Here is a 17557-nt window from a genome sequence, read left to right as displayed (position 1 = left end):
TTTCCGATCTAATTGACTCAAACCTCTCCCCAGCTGCCCATTGGGCCCACTGAGGCGATGACTGATCCGGTTCCGAGAGAGCCTCCAATGTCCCAGTAGTGACGTGATGAAACGCTACTGCGTCTCGCCGACCGGCGTGTGCTTTGGCTGGCGCAGCTGGACGCATGCCGCATAACGGCGGGGTTGGACGGCGCCGTCGCCTTAAACGTCCTTCTCTCTACCGGTCGGGCTCGGGAGACGAGAGGGTGATGCTGGCGCACCCGCGCGGCCTTAGCTGCTGTGTCTGGCGTGCTCGAGGTGGCAAGGTGGGAAGTACCGGTTGTGAAAGCAGATGACGGCGTCGACCGCGAGCTGAAGCGGGATCGTAGATACCGAAAGACGAGATTGACGTCCAAGTCTTGTTCCCATTCTTCTTGGGTAAAAGACGCAGGCAGAGGATTTGACTCATCCCGAGTCACAGAGACGGGTGCATCCGACTGGGGGCGGGCAGCGGGGATGCCGATGGGGCTCGAGTGCTGAACCATTGTTGGCTGGAATTCGGGCATAGATGTGGACACATCCTGCGCGGCGGGAGCCAGTGGCGTGTCGGCACTGGACTCTGGAATGGCGGGCAACCCGGCATACGGTATAGGCATTTGCTGCATGCGGGTGTAGGTTGAAAAAGCGCCCGGGTGGTGATGCGAGAGCTGGTTCACCAGTAGGCCAAGATCTTTTGCAACACGATCGAGTGCCCGAAGCTGCCATGGTGAGTCATTGGAATCCTGAGTGGGGGTGCTGGAGAGATCTGCGCGCGTTTGGGGGGTTGTTGATAAGTCGTCTTCTGTTGGAAGCTCCTCTCCCAGGAGAATCGAAAGTAATCTCTCATCAATGCCCAAGTCGATTAGGACCTGGCGGGTGATTCTGGCGAGCAGGCCTCCCTCGGTTTCCTTGGTGTCAGTCGACTCATAGTGCCAATCCATACTATCAGCGTCGTCTTCGTTTCCGACAGCACTCAAGCTTGCGACGTCCTCAGCCTGCCTCTCTTCAGCCGTCACGGCTGACCTGACGGAGACCATAGACTGACGTCGCCGTCTGGTCTCCCTACCAATCTCCTCCAACAGGATGCGACTCTGTTCCAGTCGCCAGGCCTCGATCCTTTGCATCTTGTGTGTTTCTTGTTGTTGCCCGGTTTCCATCTCCAGCTGGGCCAGCTCGAGGCTTTCGCGCCGCCTTCGCACGCGCTTAGGGTTGAACCTCTCAAAGGCATAGATCTGTTCTTGAACCTCGGGGCTGTCTAGCCTGAAAGAGCCCAGACCATCGTGGGCGGGGAGTACAGGAAGGTTCTGGGCTGCCCCAACACCAGCAGATTGTGTGTAAAGACTTGGAACTGTCCGAAATTCCGGGAGGTGACTATCGAGGCTGTCAAGTTCGGCGTCATCTTCGACCGACTCCTCGTAGATGGCGCTTGAAAGTACACCCGACTGCCGCGAATCGGTATCGCGGACGGAGTGAATAAAAGTGTTGAGGCTGCCTATGTCACTAAGCCTCGATCTTCCAGGGGTAGGGAGGGACTCCTCCTCTTCGCTGAGGTAGGAAGCTGTTGTAGTGTCGTCGGCGGGCTCAAAGAGTACCCATGAGTGAGAGGCGTCGTTGGCGGCAGGGTCCTGAATGTGCAGTTGGGAATCGACCCGCTCCTCCTCTTGCACAAGGCGGACGGCACGCTGCTGCGACGGTCTTTGGGTAGGTTGATGGAAAGCCATGATGCGACTCTCGTTGCCAAGTTTTCAGACTGGTTGAAAGGGGGGAAACTGCCAGACCTAAGGTGTATTTGTCCGATACTAATTGGGCAACAATTACAGTAAGTCTCCCGAAGTCGCGATATCGCAGTGACACCTCGATAACGGTGCCCCGCGTTTTATTAGCGTGTCCGGTTCGTTGGTCGATATCGTCTCGAGGTCGGACAGGGAAGTTTAGGACGTTCTGGGGAGGTCAAACATTCATGACAGTAAACATAACAACCGATCGGAATACAGGCCTCGCACCAGATATATGTGGCAGCAGACTACTGGGACCAACACCGACAAGAAGGAAGAATGCGGGATGGGTGATAAGAGGATAAGGAGTGGGTGAGTGTGGGTTCTTTTGGGGGCTAACGCTAAAGAGAGAGGATGACGGACTGGGGCTGTCACTGATTAAGGCGTCACCGACTAAGTACCTCAGTACAAATTACCCACCAGATCGGTCATGTACCTTCCACCGCGCGCCGTTACGAGTATCCCCGAAGAAGTGGGCAACTTGGCGGGACAGGTGCGGTATTCTCAGACAAGAGTCCAGGACAGAAAAGCAGATTGGTAGAGCCCCCAGGTGTTGCTGGCAAGGGGGGGCGAGGGCAGGCGGATGGATGCGCAGGGTCAGACCGGAATGGGGGGTGGATGATGTGCTCGCGTGCGGCAAGCAAGGGATCCAAGGACAACCTCAATAAGCCTTTGGCATTTCATCCATGGCCGCCAACACCCTCTGTATGTGGAGAGGGAGGGAAGAAGGAAAATACAGCACAGAGGGAGGGGGGCCTTTAGGTACCCAATAGCAGAGAGAATGCGTAGGAAGTACAAGCTTCGGGCTCGCTGTTTTTGCACCGAGCAAGCAGGTAGGTCACTTCACCCACATCCCTCCCACCAGAACACCAAGGCGCCAAAAGGTGCCAACTTTGAGTCCGGACAACCCACTCATCCATGAACTGACCTGGGCTGACTGATTTGACTGACCTGACTGATGGGGTGCTGATGGCGTTGGGCCCCTGACAGACTTTTGGGGCTGGCTGACGACTGGCTGCGCTGAGCGTCTGCCACACCTTTTTGCTCTGCAATAGTTCAGATGCGCCCTGAGCGGTAGGCATGATGAGACGTGGCGGTAAGACTCGACTGGAGGGGAGAGAGCCATTAACTCTACTTTGTTTCCCGGCAATCTACCAGCCTAGCACCCCGAATGGATACGGGATAATGTTTGTGTCATTTATTGCGTTCTACCAATCATTTGCGGGTGGGAATCAAGTGTGTCGTCTCACTTTGACACTTACCACCGCTTTGCGCGCGACAGTTATAAGCAACCTGCAGAGCACGCAGTCACCATACAGCCACCTTCCAGACTGAGATCAAGAAAGATGGGCCATCCCCCTTTACCTACGAGAACATCATGCCTATCGTACGTAAACTCTTAAGGGGCTGGTGTCACGTCAGTGGCTACCTTTTCCAAAGTGCAAGCAGATCCATGCTGGCTGCCACGTACATGAACTCCTCTTCCACAGGTTGGCAGATTTCGTAGTCCAGGAATCCCATCCCAAACCGCACCCATCAGCTTATCACCGAGGTCAATGCCTTCCATTCCGAGTCTTCGGCCCTTCCAAGTGAGAAGAGAGAGGGGGGGAAACTTCCAAGATGCCACCTTCCACCCCAGTCCTAAAATTTTCTGACTCTTTTCGCCCATTCTCGGCTTGTTCCCCATCCCGACGTTCGGAGTACCTAGGCCTCCCGAACCTCTCGCGAGTCGTGAAGTTAAAGGTACCTCAACCAAACAAGTCTAAAAGACGTTCCAACTACTTGGTGGCATCTCAACGTCTCACACCGAACACCATCCGAAATCCCGATAACGTCATTTGGGTCACCTGGGATCTCGGTGGGACCTGATCGCCGCCCGCCACCTCCCTTCGAACACTCAAGCTGGCACGTTGGCGCTCCGAAAGTCGCAACCTCTGTTGGTCCATCTCTGCACCCCATCTCATTCCACCAGCCATCATCCGCGATCTCACTGCAGACTCTAACTGGCGCGCACCGGGTCCGCAGTCTGCCCAGCTGCCCAGCCACGTTTGCTTCTGCATCTTTGACAGGATCTGCTATTCTCAGACAGCTGGTCGGGATGTTCCTGCACTGGTCGGTACATGCAGCAGGACACCGTGAGATGCCCTATTTGCATACAGCATTCGTACATGGGACTTGTATCTGTAATTTAAGCCCCGGCATCTTAATCAGCCATTGTGCTTACGAGATAACGGGCACTTTCCGGGTAAAGAAGGATACTTCGAGAAATATCTACGGCAATTACGTACCATTTGCCTCGCAAAATCCGCACCGCATACAGCATGAACCGCTCCTCATTTTTGGTAATCAGCTGGGCTGGCCCCTGAGAAACTCCCCGTCGAGACACCCAAGCACGCTTTGAACAGATGAGGGGTCGTCTGCGTGACCCAGCTGAGTACGTGCCCGCCCACATGGTGTCATTTATCGCCACGGATGATCCACGGGCCAGACCGTCTCCAACAGCAAATCACTAGCGACGCACGATGTTCGCTTCAGCCTCAGTCAAGTATCTTGGTTGTCTGCATGTCTCAGAGAAAGTAGAGGGTATCTGTTTGCCCAGTAGACTCGTCCATTAAGCTTCTTTGCGAAACCCGCCTACGACCCTAGTACCAAATCCCTTTCCCAATCTCCCATGATTCCAGATGCCGTTCGTCGTAAGGTACATGCGCATGTTGTGACGTGTAGAATGCCAATGATTGAATTCCTATCTAGAGTCCGCCGCAGCATGACTCCCATGACGTAGACATGCAATTCACTTTAGACGCCAGCCTGTAGAAACCAAATCCCAGAAGAAACACGAACTCCGACCTTACGCCTCAGAGGCGAAGGCATCGGGGAAGCGCTTCATGTTCTCCGCGAGCTTGCCGTGGTTGCTGAGGAACTGGACGTAGGCACCGTCGACCTTGACGCGGCCAGCAGCCTTCTTCTCGAGGTACTCCTCGCGGCGAAGGGGGGTGAAGCCCCAGTTCTTGGAGATAATGATCTTCTGGCGACCGGGGAACTTGTACTGGGAGCGGCGGAGGGCCTCGAGGGCAACGGCCTTGTCTGAAGAAAGTGTTAATGACATGAGGTGTAAACAATTATTCGTGAAGTGGACATACTAGAGTCACGAGTGCGGATGCTCATGATGATCTGGCCAATGTTGACACGGGCAACAGTGCCGTTGGGCTTACCCCAGGCACCACGCATACCAGTCTGCAGTCTATCGGCACCGGCGCAAGACAACATCTTGTTGATACGGACGACGTGGTAGGGGTGGGCGCGGACACGGAGATGGAAGGACTCCTTGCCGGCGGTCTTGACGAAGTACTTGTTGGCGCAAATACGGGCGGCCTCGAGAGCCTCGGAACTCAGCTGCTCATATTCGTTGGAGACCATGTGGATGCAGAGAGGGAAGTCATCGACAGTCGCACGCTTGCGGCCAAGATCGAAGATACGGATCTTGGGGTCGGGGACACCGCGGTTGAAGCGCGACTTGGGGTACGGCTGAGAAAAGCAGAAGTTAGCATGATTTCACGGGTGCGAAAACATTCCCAAGCCATTCAACAACCCCTTCATCTCCAGTCGTTCAAATGCGCATCATCGCCAACAGATATCGAGACTTTCCGTAATGACGCTGTTGACCCGCGGTACCCTCACCTCCTTCCTCCTCTTTTGATGCGCAAAAAAACGGCGTGGGATATCGGGCGTCGTCGCAGGAGACAAGGGTTTGACGGAAGTCGCTCACCTTGTTCTTGCAGTACCGGTAGCAACGAGCGGGACGACGGGCCATTTTGTCGGTGTTGATCTCACGGGATCAGTCGGACTATTCTGTTGGTTGGTTAGTGGGTTGGATGTCGATTCCGACCAGAGTTCAGGCGTCGCTCACTTTTGTAAGGTTGCTGCGATGCCTCAGACAGTGCAACTTTTGATTTCAAAGCAAACGCTGGGTAAGCAAGCGGTGGCCAAACCGCCCCACTCGGGCTCGCTTAATAGCAGGCCCTTTAGGGCTTGACCGCAGGGGTGGCAGCGCTCCCATTGGCCAGCACGCCGATGTGACTCTTTGCGGGGCAATTTGGGATTGCCAAAAACCAAGCCGCAAATTTCGTTTTTGAAGTATTTCTCCCCTTGACGATATCGACGACAACATCAACGCCCAGCGCCCTTCCACCTAACCACCAGCCAAACCCCCCCAAATCAATCAAAATGGCTCCCCAGAAGAAGGCGAAGAAGGACCAGAACTCCATCAACTCCAAGCTCGCGCTTGTGATGAAGTCTGGTAAGGTCGTTCTGGGCTACAAGTCGACCCTCAAGAGCCTGCGCACCGGCAAGGCCAAGTAAGTTATTTTTTACACACCATTTTTTCTTCTACCGGATTCCACGAGCAATCACTTACACATCAATCGTCAGGCTCATCCTGATTGCTGGCAACACTCCCCCTCTCCGCAAGTCCGAGCTTGAGTACTACGCCATGCTGTCCAAGGCTCCCGTCCACCACTTCAGCGGCACCAACGTAAGTTACTCTCAACCCGGTTCAGGCAATCGCTGTCTTGTTACCGGTCTTCCCTTGCTATCGACCTTGAGGACAACCAGTCCCTTGGTCAACCCAGCGAAAAAGTCTCTTTTTAGACTTTGGAGGGTGATCAAATGCTTACTTGCTACCTCCAACAGATTGAGCTCGGCACTGCCTGCGGTAAGCTCTTCCGCTGCGGTACCATGGCCATTATCGATGCCGGTGACTCCGACATCCTCAGTGACCAGGTCGCTTAAATGGATTAAAACCGCATTGGCTGGTAACGGCGTTAGGGATTATGGTCAAAGGAAAAAGAAACGTGCATTTCACAGTTTGGGACCGCGGCTTGGGATATGCCGCTATGATACCTCGGGGATTATCGTAAAGATACGACCTCATGACAGACCAGATAGGCACTTTGAATCAAGAAAAACTCGCCTGTTACACAGCCATCCAACAAGTCCACCTGTGTTTGCTCTTTTTTACCCAAGTCCTATGTATGTCTTTTGTGTGCTTTGACTGAAGATGCGTGCGGTAATTGCGGATCAAATGGGGATGTTTTCTTAAGAGTTGGCATTCATTGCTCGAGACGGCGAGACACCTGCCACTGTCCCAGCGCGCTTGTCTGGCACCCGACATCGCATTCATAACCATGCGGAGCTGAACAGCAAAAATACACCGTCCCGACGAACTCGTTCGTTTGCGGAGCCGGGCCGGGTAACGGTGGCCAGGCTCGGTGCCTATCCTCCCGCTAATCAATGTACAGGAAATTGGCAGATATCCGGCTAGGCATCCGGGGCCTAGATCAGGAAGGCCGTCACAAGTCTTGCATTGATGCCAACATGAAGATAATTTCGCTGTTCCCACTGCGGTGAGTTCTGGCCGGTCGCGTGCAAATTGTTCATCCAATGACTCGATTGAATGCTGGAGTACAAAGACGGGCCGAGCCCACTATCAATGGTCTCCGCATTCCGCTTGCTCAGTATGGAGGGAATAGGGGGCGTGCAGGTTAGCGGAGGACCCCTACCATAGCATGTGCTTGCTAAGACGACCTGGGAGCCATCTAGGTACTACTGTGAGGTACCGCTCCCTCTGGAGAGTTGGCCAGTCAAAGTGAAGCGAACATAACCATGAGTGGTCCCCAAGGGCAATGCCTGGCTCTCTTGACAGCGAACGAGGGTGTTTCAGCAAGACGCCGAAATGCATCAAGGTCCAATTCGCCAGTAACGGCACTTGTAGCCAACGTGTTGTTGTTATTATGGACGCGACGGATGGCAAGCTGATTTGTAGCTATAACATTGTGGGCTACCCGCCAGCTCATTCACGCGAATGATTCCATCTTCCATTTACGGCACCTCACAAGCCCATATTTGGAGAAACAACAGGGAAAGGAAGAGGCCCATTCACCTCATCTTTTCCGAAGACGAGACGGCGTGTGCGGCATCTTACTTGCAGCGCTGGCCACCGCCTGGCACTGCCGCCATCTCACATCATCCACCGAAAGTTGCGAGCGCCGGCTACGAAGACGGGACTGAAACGAGAGCTTGCCACGGGCTCCCTCGGACGCATCCGACGACAACAGTCTCAGTGCAGACCGAACAAAAGAAGAGATCGAGCGAAAATAGCATGTCTTAGCATTACCCGGCGTTGCCTGACCTACCACACACTACGCCATCAAGAAAGGTGCCAACGCAAGGTTAGGCTTTCTGGATGCCGGCCGAATCTGTTCTTTCTGCAGCATTCGAGTAACGCGAAAACGTTAGCGGCACAGGTTGGAAAAAGCATCGTTTTGTTCCTGCTCCTTGTTTCCTGGTTGGCCCACGTCCTCAATCCTGAACAGTCTAGCGAATTAAGCCCCCTGAAGCCGCCCCGGAATATTGGAAATTCACCCGTGGACTGGACAACCGACACCGACACCGACACTGCACCTTCAAGTACCTGCCATAGTACCGTACCAGGACCCAGCGCAAGAACTGAGAAGACCTTACCGGGGCTGAAGCCGTCTGACACGACTTAAGCTTGCAAAGCTGCACACCCTCTCATTCTGCACTGCACACCTATTTGGCATCCGCATTTCTGGGGGCCCAACGATCGACAACTTTCGCTGCTGTGCATCCCACGCCGCTTGCTCCTAAAATAAGCAATTGCACACCTCTGGTAAGATAGCTTTCATTCTCCGGATCGAATCATCGTCACTACAGAAATATCTACCCTCACTGCCTCGACCGCCGCTTTTTTTTTTATCCCTCGACAACCCCCGCTTACCTTTGTTTCCCCAGGTTACCTCCGCCGCGAACGACAATAAACCATCGCCACAACAAATCGTCGCGACACCATGTCCGCTGCCACCGCAAAGAAACCACCCGCTGCAGGTGTTGGTCGGGTTTCCTCGACCGACTCTGCCTCGTCACCTTCTGCTTCTCCTGCGAGAACGCCTACGCGATCCTCCACGCCCACCGCCGCTTCTGCTGCGCGCAGAGCGCCGCCTCGGACAGGGACGCCCGTGTCCGCTCGTGCAGCTGCCGCAAGAAGGGATTCCATGCTGGGCAATAACAATGGCAGTTCCGAAGCCGAGGAGGCTGCAAGAGCAGAGACTGTTGCGCTGTTGGACGACCTCAAGGAGCGCCTCTCCAAAGCTGAGATTTCGTCAGAGCAGTTTAGGAAACAGGTCGAAGTGCTGCAGACGAGACTAGACGATGCAATCAAGGAATCCTCCAAGTTGGAGGAAAAGGTGCACGAAACAGAAGAGCAAATCGAGACGCTGAAGAACGAGAAGAGAGACGCTGCTAGACAGATGCGTGAGATGGAGGCAATCTACGAGGCTGAGCGAAGCTCCATGACCAAGGAAAAGGAAGACATGTCCAACAGGGAAGAGGAAATGCAGACAATCATCCAGAGACTAAAGGACACCTTGTCGCAGCGGATGGCTAACGACGAGGAGGGCCGATCGTCAAGACAATGTAGGTCCCATCCTGTCAAATATGAACTGTCCGGTGCTAACATTACCAAGCAGCAGCATCATCGCCTAATGTTGACAACGGCAGTTTTGCACCCCCTTCGTCCTTGAACCGCAGCGATTCCCGGAACAACTCCAAGCTCCTGCTTCAAAAGGACAAGCTGATTGAGTCGCTGCGACTTGAACTGGCCGAGGCTCAGATCAAGTTGGTTGAGTCTGAGAACCAGGGTGGTGGCAGACTGCAGGAGGTAGAACGGCTGTTGATGGAAGCTCGCATGGCCAATGCTCGGCTCATGGAAGACAACGAGAGTTACCAGTTGCTCCTTCAGGAGAAAACATTGAACGGCGATTTCGCTAAGAACGACTTCAGCTATATGGGTGTGTCCGCCAACCAGGATGCGCTCAATGCACTTGAGGGCCGTTCTGGTGGCGCAAGCTTGGCCGACGAGCTGTCCGAGGCATCTGACGGCGGTAACGACAGCGAACATGTCCGACGACTCGAAACAGAGGTCAAGTCTATGAAGGACCAGAACAAGGCGTTAACTCTCTACATCAACAAAATCATTGAGAGGCTCCTGCAGCACCAAGACTTCGAGCATATCCTAGACACCTCGACCGAACTGAAGCCGACTGCAAACACCAACAAAGACCTTCCACCGCCACCGCCAGAGAAGGGTGCTTCCGGAGCATCACTGTTGCAACGGGCGAAAACCATGGCTGCCGGCCCGAACAAGCCCAGACCAAGGCCCATGTCTTACATGCCTTCGGCGCAGCCAGTTAACTCGGCGCATACCGATCCGGATACGGCGCCTCGCATTCCTATCGGAAATCTGACACGCTCCTCCAGTACGCGTCGCGCCCGACCGATGAGCGAGCAGTTCACTGGTGTCAATCTGGTCAACCAGATGTACAGGGGACCAGAAGGTCCTATCTCGCCGCCCCTTGGCTCCCCTCGCACACCACGAACCTCTCAGACCTTCTTTGGCGGCAACCCCAATGCGGTAGCGCGGGCACCCAGTGGCCAGCAAGCGCCGACGACAGGTAACTTCCCTGGCATGCGCAGCGAGACTTCGAGCACAAGTGGTGACTCGAACGACATCACCACTCCTCCTTCGCAGTCGCCCCCACGGTCCCACCACGAGAAGCAGACGACATTTGCAGGCAACAAGCCTCGTCCTTTGCGTCTGGTTCAGGAGAACAACGAGGCTAAGCAGGAAAACAAGCGATCGAGCTGGATGGGATGGGCCTCTGGCTGGGGCAAGAAGGACGAGGCCGCCGCGGCCACGTCCAACGACCCTATTCCCGAATGATCGGCACATGATTATGGTGTTATGTTTATGACCTCCTTGTTTGCTTGTCGTCGCATCGCTTTCCCCTCCCCCATACATCCCCTCCTGGTACCGGACTTTGGCATTGTTGGATAAGAAAAAGAGATGGGATACCCCTCCTTTTCCCGTGCGCGGGATTTTCTTGGGTCTTCACATGCGCTGCTTGGGTTTTTGCACACAGGGTCTGGCCGGCATTTCAGGTAGTGTACGAACGAAACATTGGGTATGTAGGCGCTGTCCATCTTTGCCGCTGTTATTACTTGCTTCTTCCTCCTGTGGTCACGTTATTTTTTAACGACACATTATATTTACTTTTCAGTGTTTTTTCAAAGAGAGAGAAGACGAGGAAGACATTGTTTGGATTTAAATTGGAAGATGAGGTTTTTTTGGTGTTGTTTAATGCCTTTTCTTTTTCATACAACAGCCCATATTTCCTATGGCTGGATGGATACTTGATGACAGGCGTCTGTTCCTGCGCATGGCCCTTTATGGATGTTGAATCCTTGGCCACTATTAGCTAGACGCAATGTTGGATAGATACATGAGTAATGCAGAGATGGCTTGACGTTTGTCTTTAAATCTAGAGGCCCTCCTGGGTTGGGTAGCAATAGCCTTTACCTCCATCTCCAAGTGTACGCCCAAGTTATGCGGCAGTCTTCGCAGAACCAACGGATGTTTATGTAATCTACGAGGCATCCAGACTATCCAGCTTAGACAATTGTGCCCATGACAAAGCCTGACGGGGCCATTATTCGGTCGAGTACATGAACGGCTCGAGACAGTAGGCGTTTTCTGCATGCCAAGCCCCACCACACACATACTCCATTCCAACTTTGTTTCTCGGGCGCTGGAAATAATGGAAGACGAGGTAATCATGGCCCAGCTCAGTTGCCATGAAACACATGTTTTTATTCAACAACGCAGCTGAACCCTCGGGCATCTGTCGTTTCGTTCGTTGAATCGACAACATGCTTCATCTTCACTAAGTCCCCTCATGGCGGACTCTCATGGGCATTTACTTGACCGTGATAAAGTGGCCTTCCCTCATGCCGGTTAGCCGCCACGTTCCCCAGAATTCCCCTTGCCTCCGAACATGGACTTGTGTCGGCGGCACTCATCCGGGGCAAAGGCCGCCCTACTCCGTTGGGGGCGAAGAAAACCCGTCCATCTTGACAAACCGCGCTAGCTTGGTCGCCTCCAAGGGTTGCCTCTCCGCTCCTGCTTACAGGCGGCTGTTACCACCGACGAAAGCGTCGAGCTTCTTTTGGTCGTAGACGTCTGCCTCAACCAGCTTCTCCCACTTCTGATGTCGCTTGTCAGCAACGATGCCGATCTCCGAATGGGGGCGTGAGGTTGAAAACTCACCTTCTCTCCCGAGACCTTGATCAGGGTAGGCAGGTTAGTGACATTGAATGGCTCTTGTCTCCACGGGTTATTCTTGGTTCTCCACCTAGTTTTACACTTTATTAGCAATCGTCATTCAATGGCTTCTCTCCCCGGAACCCGTCTGATGACAGCCCTGCAAAGACTAGAAGAGTGACAGGGTGAGGGAGAGGATATGGGCGACTTCAACTCACTCCTCGGGCAATCCCGCATAGACAACCCTCACGGTGTTGTCCTCGCCGCCGAATTTCTTCTCGATGTACGGCTCGGCGGCGGTGCAGTCGCCGCACCACGACCTGCCGTTGCGGTGGGAGGCGTAGACGACGAGGTAAGCAGGTTTGGCCTCGCTGGCCTCGGCCTTGAGGGTGGCGGCAACAGCCGAACCAGACTCCTTGGTGGTGATGACGGGCATGTTTGTACGAGGTGAGAGAGAGTTTAGAAATTCTCTGGGAATGGTTACGAATGATTTGTTAGAACTCTGTTTTCCAGCAATGCTTTACGTGTTATATGACTCGCCAATACGCAGTAAATGGCACAATATGTACAGTTGCTTGCGTTATTTGGAACAACACAGCACAGGGAGTCCGTCCCGAAGCTTATCCGAGTCGCTAGGAAGCACAGCCTTCTGCAACTCGCTCTTCATCCTCTCACAATATCTAGTCATGGTACGAAAACATCTTCCAGTCCCATATTCTCAAATTTACGATTTTTGAGAAGGAGAAGTGGGCTGCCCATTTTATTTTGGTCTTAAATTGGGCATACACAGAAGTAAAGCAAAAAAGGAAAAGAAGCAAAATGATGACAACTGTGAGATTCGAACTCACGCCTCTTGCGAGACCAGAATACTCCCTGGTATCAGGGAAGATGCGGGATACGATCCTCGAATCTTGAGTCTGGCGCCTTAGACCGCTCGGCCAAGTTGCCTATTTGTCGCGCTCAACGAGTTGAGTGGATCAGGTGGATGCCTACTTCCAGCAGGATGCAGGCTCAAGAACCCCGCCTCTTCTCAACAACAAAAACAACAACAACATCAGAAATGTAAGAGGAGAAAAGAAGATTGAGATAGAGGGTTGCGGTGGGGCCCGGCCCGGCTCTGATCGCACAGTTCCAGGTTTCCAACAACCCGCATAAAGTAACCCCCCACGTTGCTTGGAGTATCTTTTAATCCACAGATCATCCTTCTCATATCAAGGCGGTCAGTGGCAACTAACTGGTCAAAGGTTTGGTTCGCGATGTGACGATTGCCAGCTGGCAGAGTGATGTAATGTGGGGTTTATGCTATGTCCGAGATGGAAATATGTTTGTGCACCTCCTGTACATACTTCTCAGCCAAGTCTTGTCACTGCAGTCTACGTGGAAGTGTTTCCTATCGCATGTCACTGTATCCATTAACGACAATGCAAGCAATGGTGAATGTAACCATGCCTCCTGTTACACGTCTCAGTAGGCGGTCCTAAATCTTCATTCTTTCCTTTTCTGTTGGTCGTCAAGTTTCGTTACAATTACAACAGTGTAGTTGCTACTTTTCCTTTCTAATGCAAACCCTTGGGTTCAAAAAGCCGTATCTCTCTCTCTCCCCCTCTCGGAAGGTCCCAGGCCGTTAAAACGCAAGAATAAAAGGCAAGTGTCCCCAGTTCAACCCCCCGGGTGAAGAAAATACCGTCCCTGAATGAGTGTGATGTGCTTCCTGATATGCCCAGTAAGGATAGTTGTCCACGAATGGTGGGGTCAGCAGGGTGAAGAAAATCAACGCAAAACAAAGTCGCGCAAACGCCAGCTGAAGATGAAGAGTCATCGTGATTAACGACGCTCTCAACGAACGGAAATATGTACACGTCGCTTTTGTCTGTCTTTCTTCCAAAGCGCTTGTTGCTGGTAATCCCGCTCAACGCCGCTTTTCCCTTGAAATGCTATGCCATGCCATGCACGCTCAATATACAGCTCAAATTGACAAAGGAAATATTCGAATGTGTCGACCGCCTGTGGAGACATCCTAAGGCTCCAAGCCCGGTACTTCCCCGGGCAGAGTCATGTTCGGTCGAAGTGATGGATCGTTGGCAGAGTTAGGCTTGACCGTCGCCCTTCCCGAGATTGGCGCACTTCGCACCCGCTGGCTCAAAGGTAAAGAATAACGAACGACGCCTTTGATGATCAGATCAAATTCGTCTTGGATAATCCGTCCCCAGCGTTCAGAGCCGCCAGCAGAATGATTGCCTGGGAGATGAAGCCGCATAGTACCTGTTGATGCTGACATGCCCTTGTTGAAGAAGGATCCTTCGAAGGATAGCGGGCTGTCGAAATCGGTGATGGTACCGAGACGCATATTTGGCGCTGTGTCTTCATCTGGGGGGTCATCAGGAGGATCGTCCTGAATATTCATATCCGGATCCTCCTGGCCGACTCCATTCCCGTCATGCGGCCGTTTCCACCAGTCAAAGTCTGTTCCCGCGTGAGGTGATTTAGCAAAAATCTCAAGATTCGCCTGATCAATTGAAACCACCACAATGTTGGGGTTGTGAGCTTTGACCGTCAGATCGAACATCAGTTCCGGATCACTCGCCAAGACATTCTTGATGGATACGAGCTCTATGTCCGTGAGAGGCTGTGATGTGGCGAACATGAACCCGATGGCACCGGTAATGACCAGCAGCAGCATCATGGTCACCACCAAGCAGGCGGCAAAACGGTTCAGATAAGACGGCTGCTGCCTGAACGACTGCGACTCTAGGTTTCGCAGGCTTGCGGGATTACGCCGACTCCTCCGCGAAGACCGGACTGTAGACGTGAGGAGTGGGGTCCGTTCATCGTCAGCACCGGTCGTCGTCGTATCGTCGGCATCGTAGCGAGCCATCTGAATCGAGGAACGTTTCCCAACGGCGTGAGGGCCGCCTCGAGTAGAACTCGCGACCCTAGGACTAGGAGGGCCAGACGAGTGCCTCGAGCTGTTGCCCACGAGCTTGGATCGTGCGGCATTCGGGAATAATGATTCGTTATCAAAGAGTGAGGGATGCGAGTTCCCAGGCTGTCGTCCCCAGCGTCCAAAATGGTTGTGGTGATGATGCCTAGTCGTGCCTCTGCCTGAACCAGGCCCAACACTCCTACCGCTGCCTTTCCCGTCTTCGTCGACGCCTAGGCTCTCTGCACCGTTACTGTTGAAAGTGTTGACGAATTTCATACTCTTCTTCAACCCAACAGCCGCTGCACCGCCTTGCAGAGCTTCATGGATTGAACGCATGCCCATGCCGCCGGGCCTGTCGGCTTGGCTAACCATGGAAGTAGCGCTAGGCGTTCGAGAATGGAATCGACGCCTATCTCCTACATCAGGGGGGTTAGAGTCGTAGACGAAGGTCTCTTCCGAGTCGGAGGTGTTCGCCTCGTCGACAGCGCTGGCCACTTTGGCCTCAAATATATCTGCTTTGGAGGATGCTAGATGATGCTCGTTAGTAAACTTCTCACAAAGGGTTAAACTGCAAATGAACGCCCATAAGTAAATTCTAGGCTTTGAGGGCTACTGCCGACACTGATCGCCGACTCTACCGATGTTGCATTCTGAAAGTAAGATGCAGAGATAAAATGGAGTCTTACCGTTGCCAGGGTTGACGGTCGGTTGCTTCCGACTGGTCCTTTTCTTGTCTTTCTTTGGTCTAATCGTCTCTGTGCTTGGTTTGGCCTTGAGTGTGCCGTTACTAGCTTCCAACTTGGAGGCGGGGGCCAGTGCCACCTGGGGAATGGACGACACTGTTTCTGTTTCGACTATAAGGGAGGATCCTTCTCCGGCTGCTTTGCTTTTGCCTTGCTTATTCGACAGCACACTAGACTGTCGCGTCACCATTGGGGCAGGAGCAGAGCTTTGGGATCGTACTCTTATTGTCCCATTGTCGCCTGCGCCTTCCGTTGGCTGAAGAGCGCCTCTACTGAGTCGAATCGTCCGGTTATCTGGATGGTTAATGCCATCGGCGCTGGCAGCTGCCTCATGGGCCAGCTTCTCATTGACCTTTTCCAATGTGGAATCCATCTGTCCTGGGGAATTCGGCAAGCTCACTTCCTGCACGGTTTCCAAAGTCGACCCGTTTGCGGTTACAGGAGTTCGCACACCAGATGGAAGTTGCGAATCGTCTGTTTCGCTCTCTGACATGGAAGGGAGGGGTTCTGGTTGGGGAGAGGGAGAGGCTCTCGTCAGATTTATTCTCGGGGTATCTTGCTCGCTTCGACGCGCTGGCGGCGGGATTTGAGGCTTGTTGAGTTGTGGAGGGGGGGAGCGCAGGCGAGGCGATACAGGCCAGCGAGGGCTATCTCTTGTTTGAGCTAGCTCGGTGTTGAGAGACGCCTTCTGAGGATTGATGGATTTAAGAAAGGATTCTTGCGAATTCGGGAGGAGTGTGGGAGTCGTGGCAGCAGACAGAGTCCTAGATGACGCCGGCGGGCCTGGTATGCTGGTGTTAGACCTAGGCGTTCGAACTGCTGTCAAGTCCTGCTGGCTGCTTTTGCGCGACCTCAGCCCGGGGGTCGACGATGACTTTGGCGTGGTGGTGGGTTTTGCGGGCTGCCGAGAGGGCGAGGTATCTCGGGAGTTGAATGGCGATGGGCTTTGGGATGTGGTTGCCGAGGATTGCTTGGAGTGCGGTTGGGGTTCGGTGGTGGTGTGGGAGGGAGTAGCGATGGACGTCTCTGCGTATTCTAATCGTGACTGGCTTGCGTCAGAGGACCCGTTCGTGGTGCTGGATGTCTTTTCCATGGCCGAGGATTTTCAAGTGAGACAGCAAAGGGAATGGAGCCTCGTCTAGTCCTCATACCAATCGAATGTGGGTATTAACTCGGGAGCCGGCAGTCGTAATTCGGAACCAGGCCTATCATGATGCTCGACAATGCGACATAGGATGCGATGGCTTCTGGGTGGAAGGCTGCGATTCTAATGGGAATCTTGAAATGTCGCTATGTATGCTGCTGTACTGCTCTGGGGAGGGAGGCAAAGCGAATGCGCGATCGTGTTCAGGTTCGTGGTCGACAAATGCTGAGCTGCTGGCGGGCTGACTGCCGTGGCTCTATTTGATAGGGACAGAGGCGTGGAAGTAAGTCACAGGAAAGTATTTGGTCGGAAAATATGGCTCGACAATGAAGAGTAAGAAGCTTCAAATGAGGGGATTTGGGGGGGATGAAGAGTGGTGGTGTAAGTCAAACGGATGTGTGTATGTGTGTGTGTGTGTGTGAGTGTGTGTGTCTGATGTAAAGGACGAAGACGAAGACGGTGGTGGTTGTGGGAGACCAGACGGGAATGAGGTCAGTAAAGCAGTCAGTGCAAAGCCAAAATGCTGGGTGCGCTGGCACCGGCGCTGGTGCTGGCGTTGGCTGGTAATTGGTGCCGGCAGCTGGGCGACGAGCAATGGCAGGAGAGGTAGGTATGCCTATGCTGGGATGGTCCGGTCGGTAAGGAGCGGGCTTTAGCGTGTGACGACAACACTACGACCTGCTCAGCGAGTCTCAGAGACCTCAGCGCCCCAAAATGAAAAGCACCTGCCCCGGAAGGCAGTGCCTTGTTTGCAGGGGAGGAGGTACATCGGCCGAAGTA

At 53.6% G+C, this 17557-nt stretch overlaps 6 protein-coding genes across 6 annotated transcripts; 2 read left to right on the top strand and 4 right to left on the bottom strand.

Annotated features, from left to right (window-relative positions):
• Positions 1 to 17: 17 nt before the first annotated feature.
• EsH8_V_000467 (uncharacterized protein) lies at positions 18 to 1739 on the bottom strand (the record flags this gene model as incomplete). Its single annotated transcript, XM_083272983.1, has 1 exon — positions 18 to 1739. One exon carries the CDS (start codon positions 1737 to 1739, stop codon positions 18 to 20), a length of 1722 nt encoding a protein of 573 aa, XP_083125698.1.
• A 2902-nt stretch (positions 1740 to 4641) lies between these two features.
• On the bottom strand, positions 4642 to 5604 carry EsH8_V_000466 (60S ribosomal protein uL16; the record flags this gene model as incomplete). Its single annotated transcript, XM_083272982.1, has 3 exons — positions 4642 to 4877; positions 4934 to 5318; positions 5560 to 5604. 3 exons carry the CDS (start codon positions 5602 to 5604, stop codon positions 4642 to 4644), a joined length of 666 nt encoding a protein of 221 aa, XP_083125697.1.
• A 413-nt stretch (positions 5605 to 6017) lies between these two features.
• EsH8_V_000465 (60S ribosomal protein eL30) lies at positions 6018 to 6581 on the top strand (the record flags this gene model as incomplete). Its single annotated transcript, XM_083272981.1, has 3 exons — positions 6018 to 6148; positions 6222 to 6324; positions 6483 to 6581. 3 exons carry the CDS (start codon positions 6018 to 6020, stop codon positions 6579 to 6581), a joined length of 333 nt encoding a protein of 110 aa, XP_083125696.1.
• A 2078-nt stretch (positions 6582 to 8659) lies between these two features.
• On the top strand, positions 8660 to 10590 carry EsH8_V_000464 (uncharacterized protein; the record flags this gene model as incomplete). Its single annotated transcript, XM_083272980.1, has 2 exons — positions 8660 to 9284; positions 9338 to 10590. The coding sequence occupies 2 exons, from the start codon at positions 8660 to 8662 to the stop codon at positions 10588 to 10590; spliced, it is 1878 nt and encodes a 625-aa protein (XP_083125695.1).
• Positions 10591 to 11830: 1240 nt separating this feature from the next.
• Positions 11831 to 12403, bottom strand: EsH8_V_000463 (uncharacterized protein; the record flags this gene model as incomplete). Its single annotated transcript, XM_083272979.1, has 3 exons — positions 11831 to 11911; positions 11974 to 12058; positions 12186 to 12403. 3 exons carry the CDS (start codon positions 12401 to 12403, stop codon positions 11831 to 11833), a joined length of 384 nt encoding a protein of 127 aa, XP_083125694.1.
• Positions 12404 to 13984: 1581 nt separating this feature from the next.
• Positions 13985 to 16726, bottom strand: EsH8_V_000462 (vacuolar segregation subunit 7-domain-containing protein; the record flags this gene model as incomplete). The annotated part of the gene is made up of 2 exons (XM_083272978.1): positions 13985 to 15417; positions 15577 to 16726. 2 exons carry the CDS (start codon positions 16724 to 16726, stop codon positions 13985 to 13987), a joined length of 2583 nt encoding a protein of 860 aa, XP_083125693.1.
• Positions 16727 to 17557: the final 831 nt, after the last annotated feature.

The sequence above is a fragment of the Colletotrichum jinshuiense genome, chromosome 5, assembly GCF_051148585.1.
Source record: "Colletotrichum jinshuiense chromosome 5, complete sequence".
NCBI classification, from domain to species: domain Eukaryota; kingdom Fungi; phylum Ascomycota; class Sordariomycetes; order Glomerellales; family Glomerellaceae; genus Colletotrichum; species Colletotrichum jinshuiense.
Note: the sequence above shows the minus strand (reverse complement) of the source record. Positions and strands in the feature narration are given on the sequence as shown.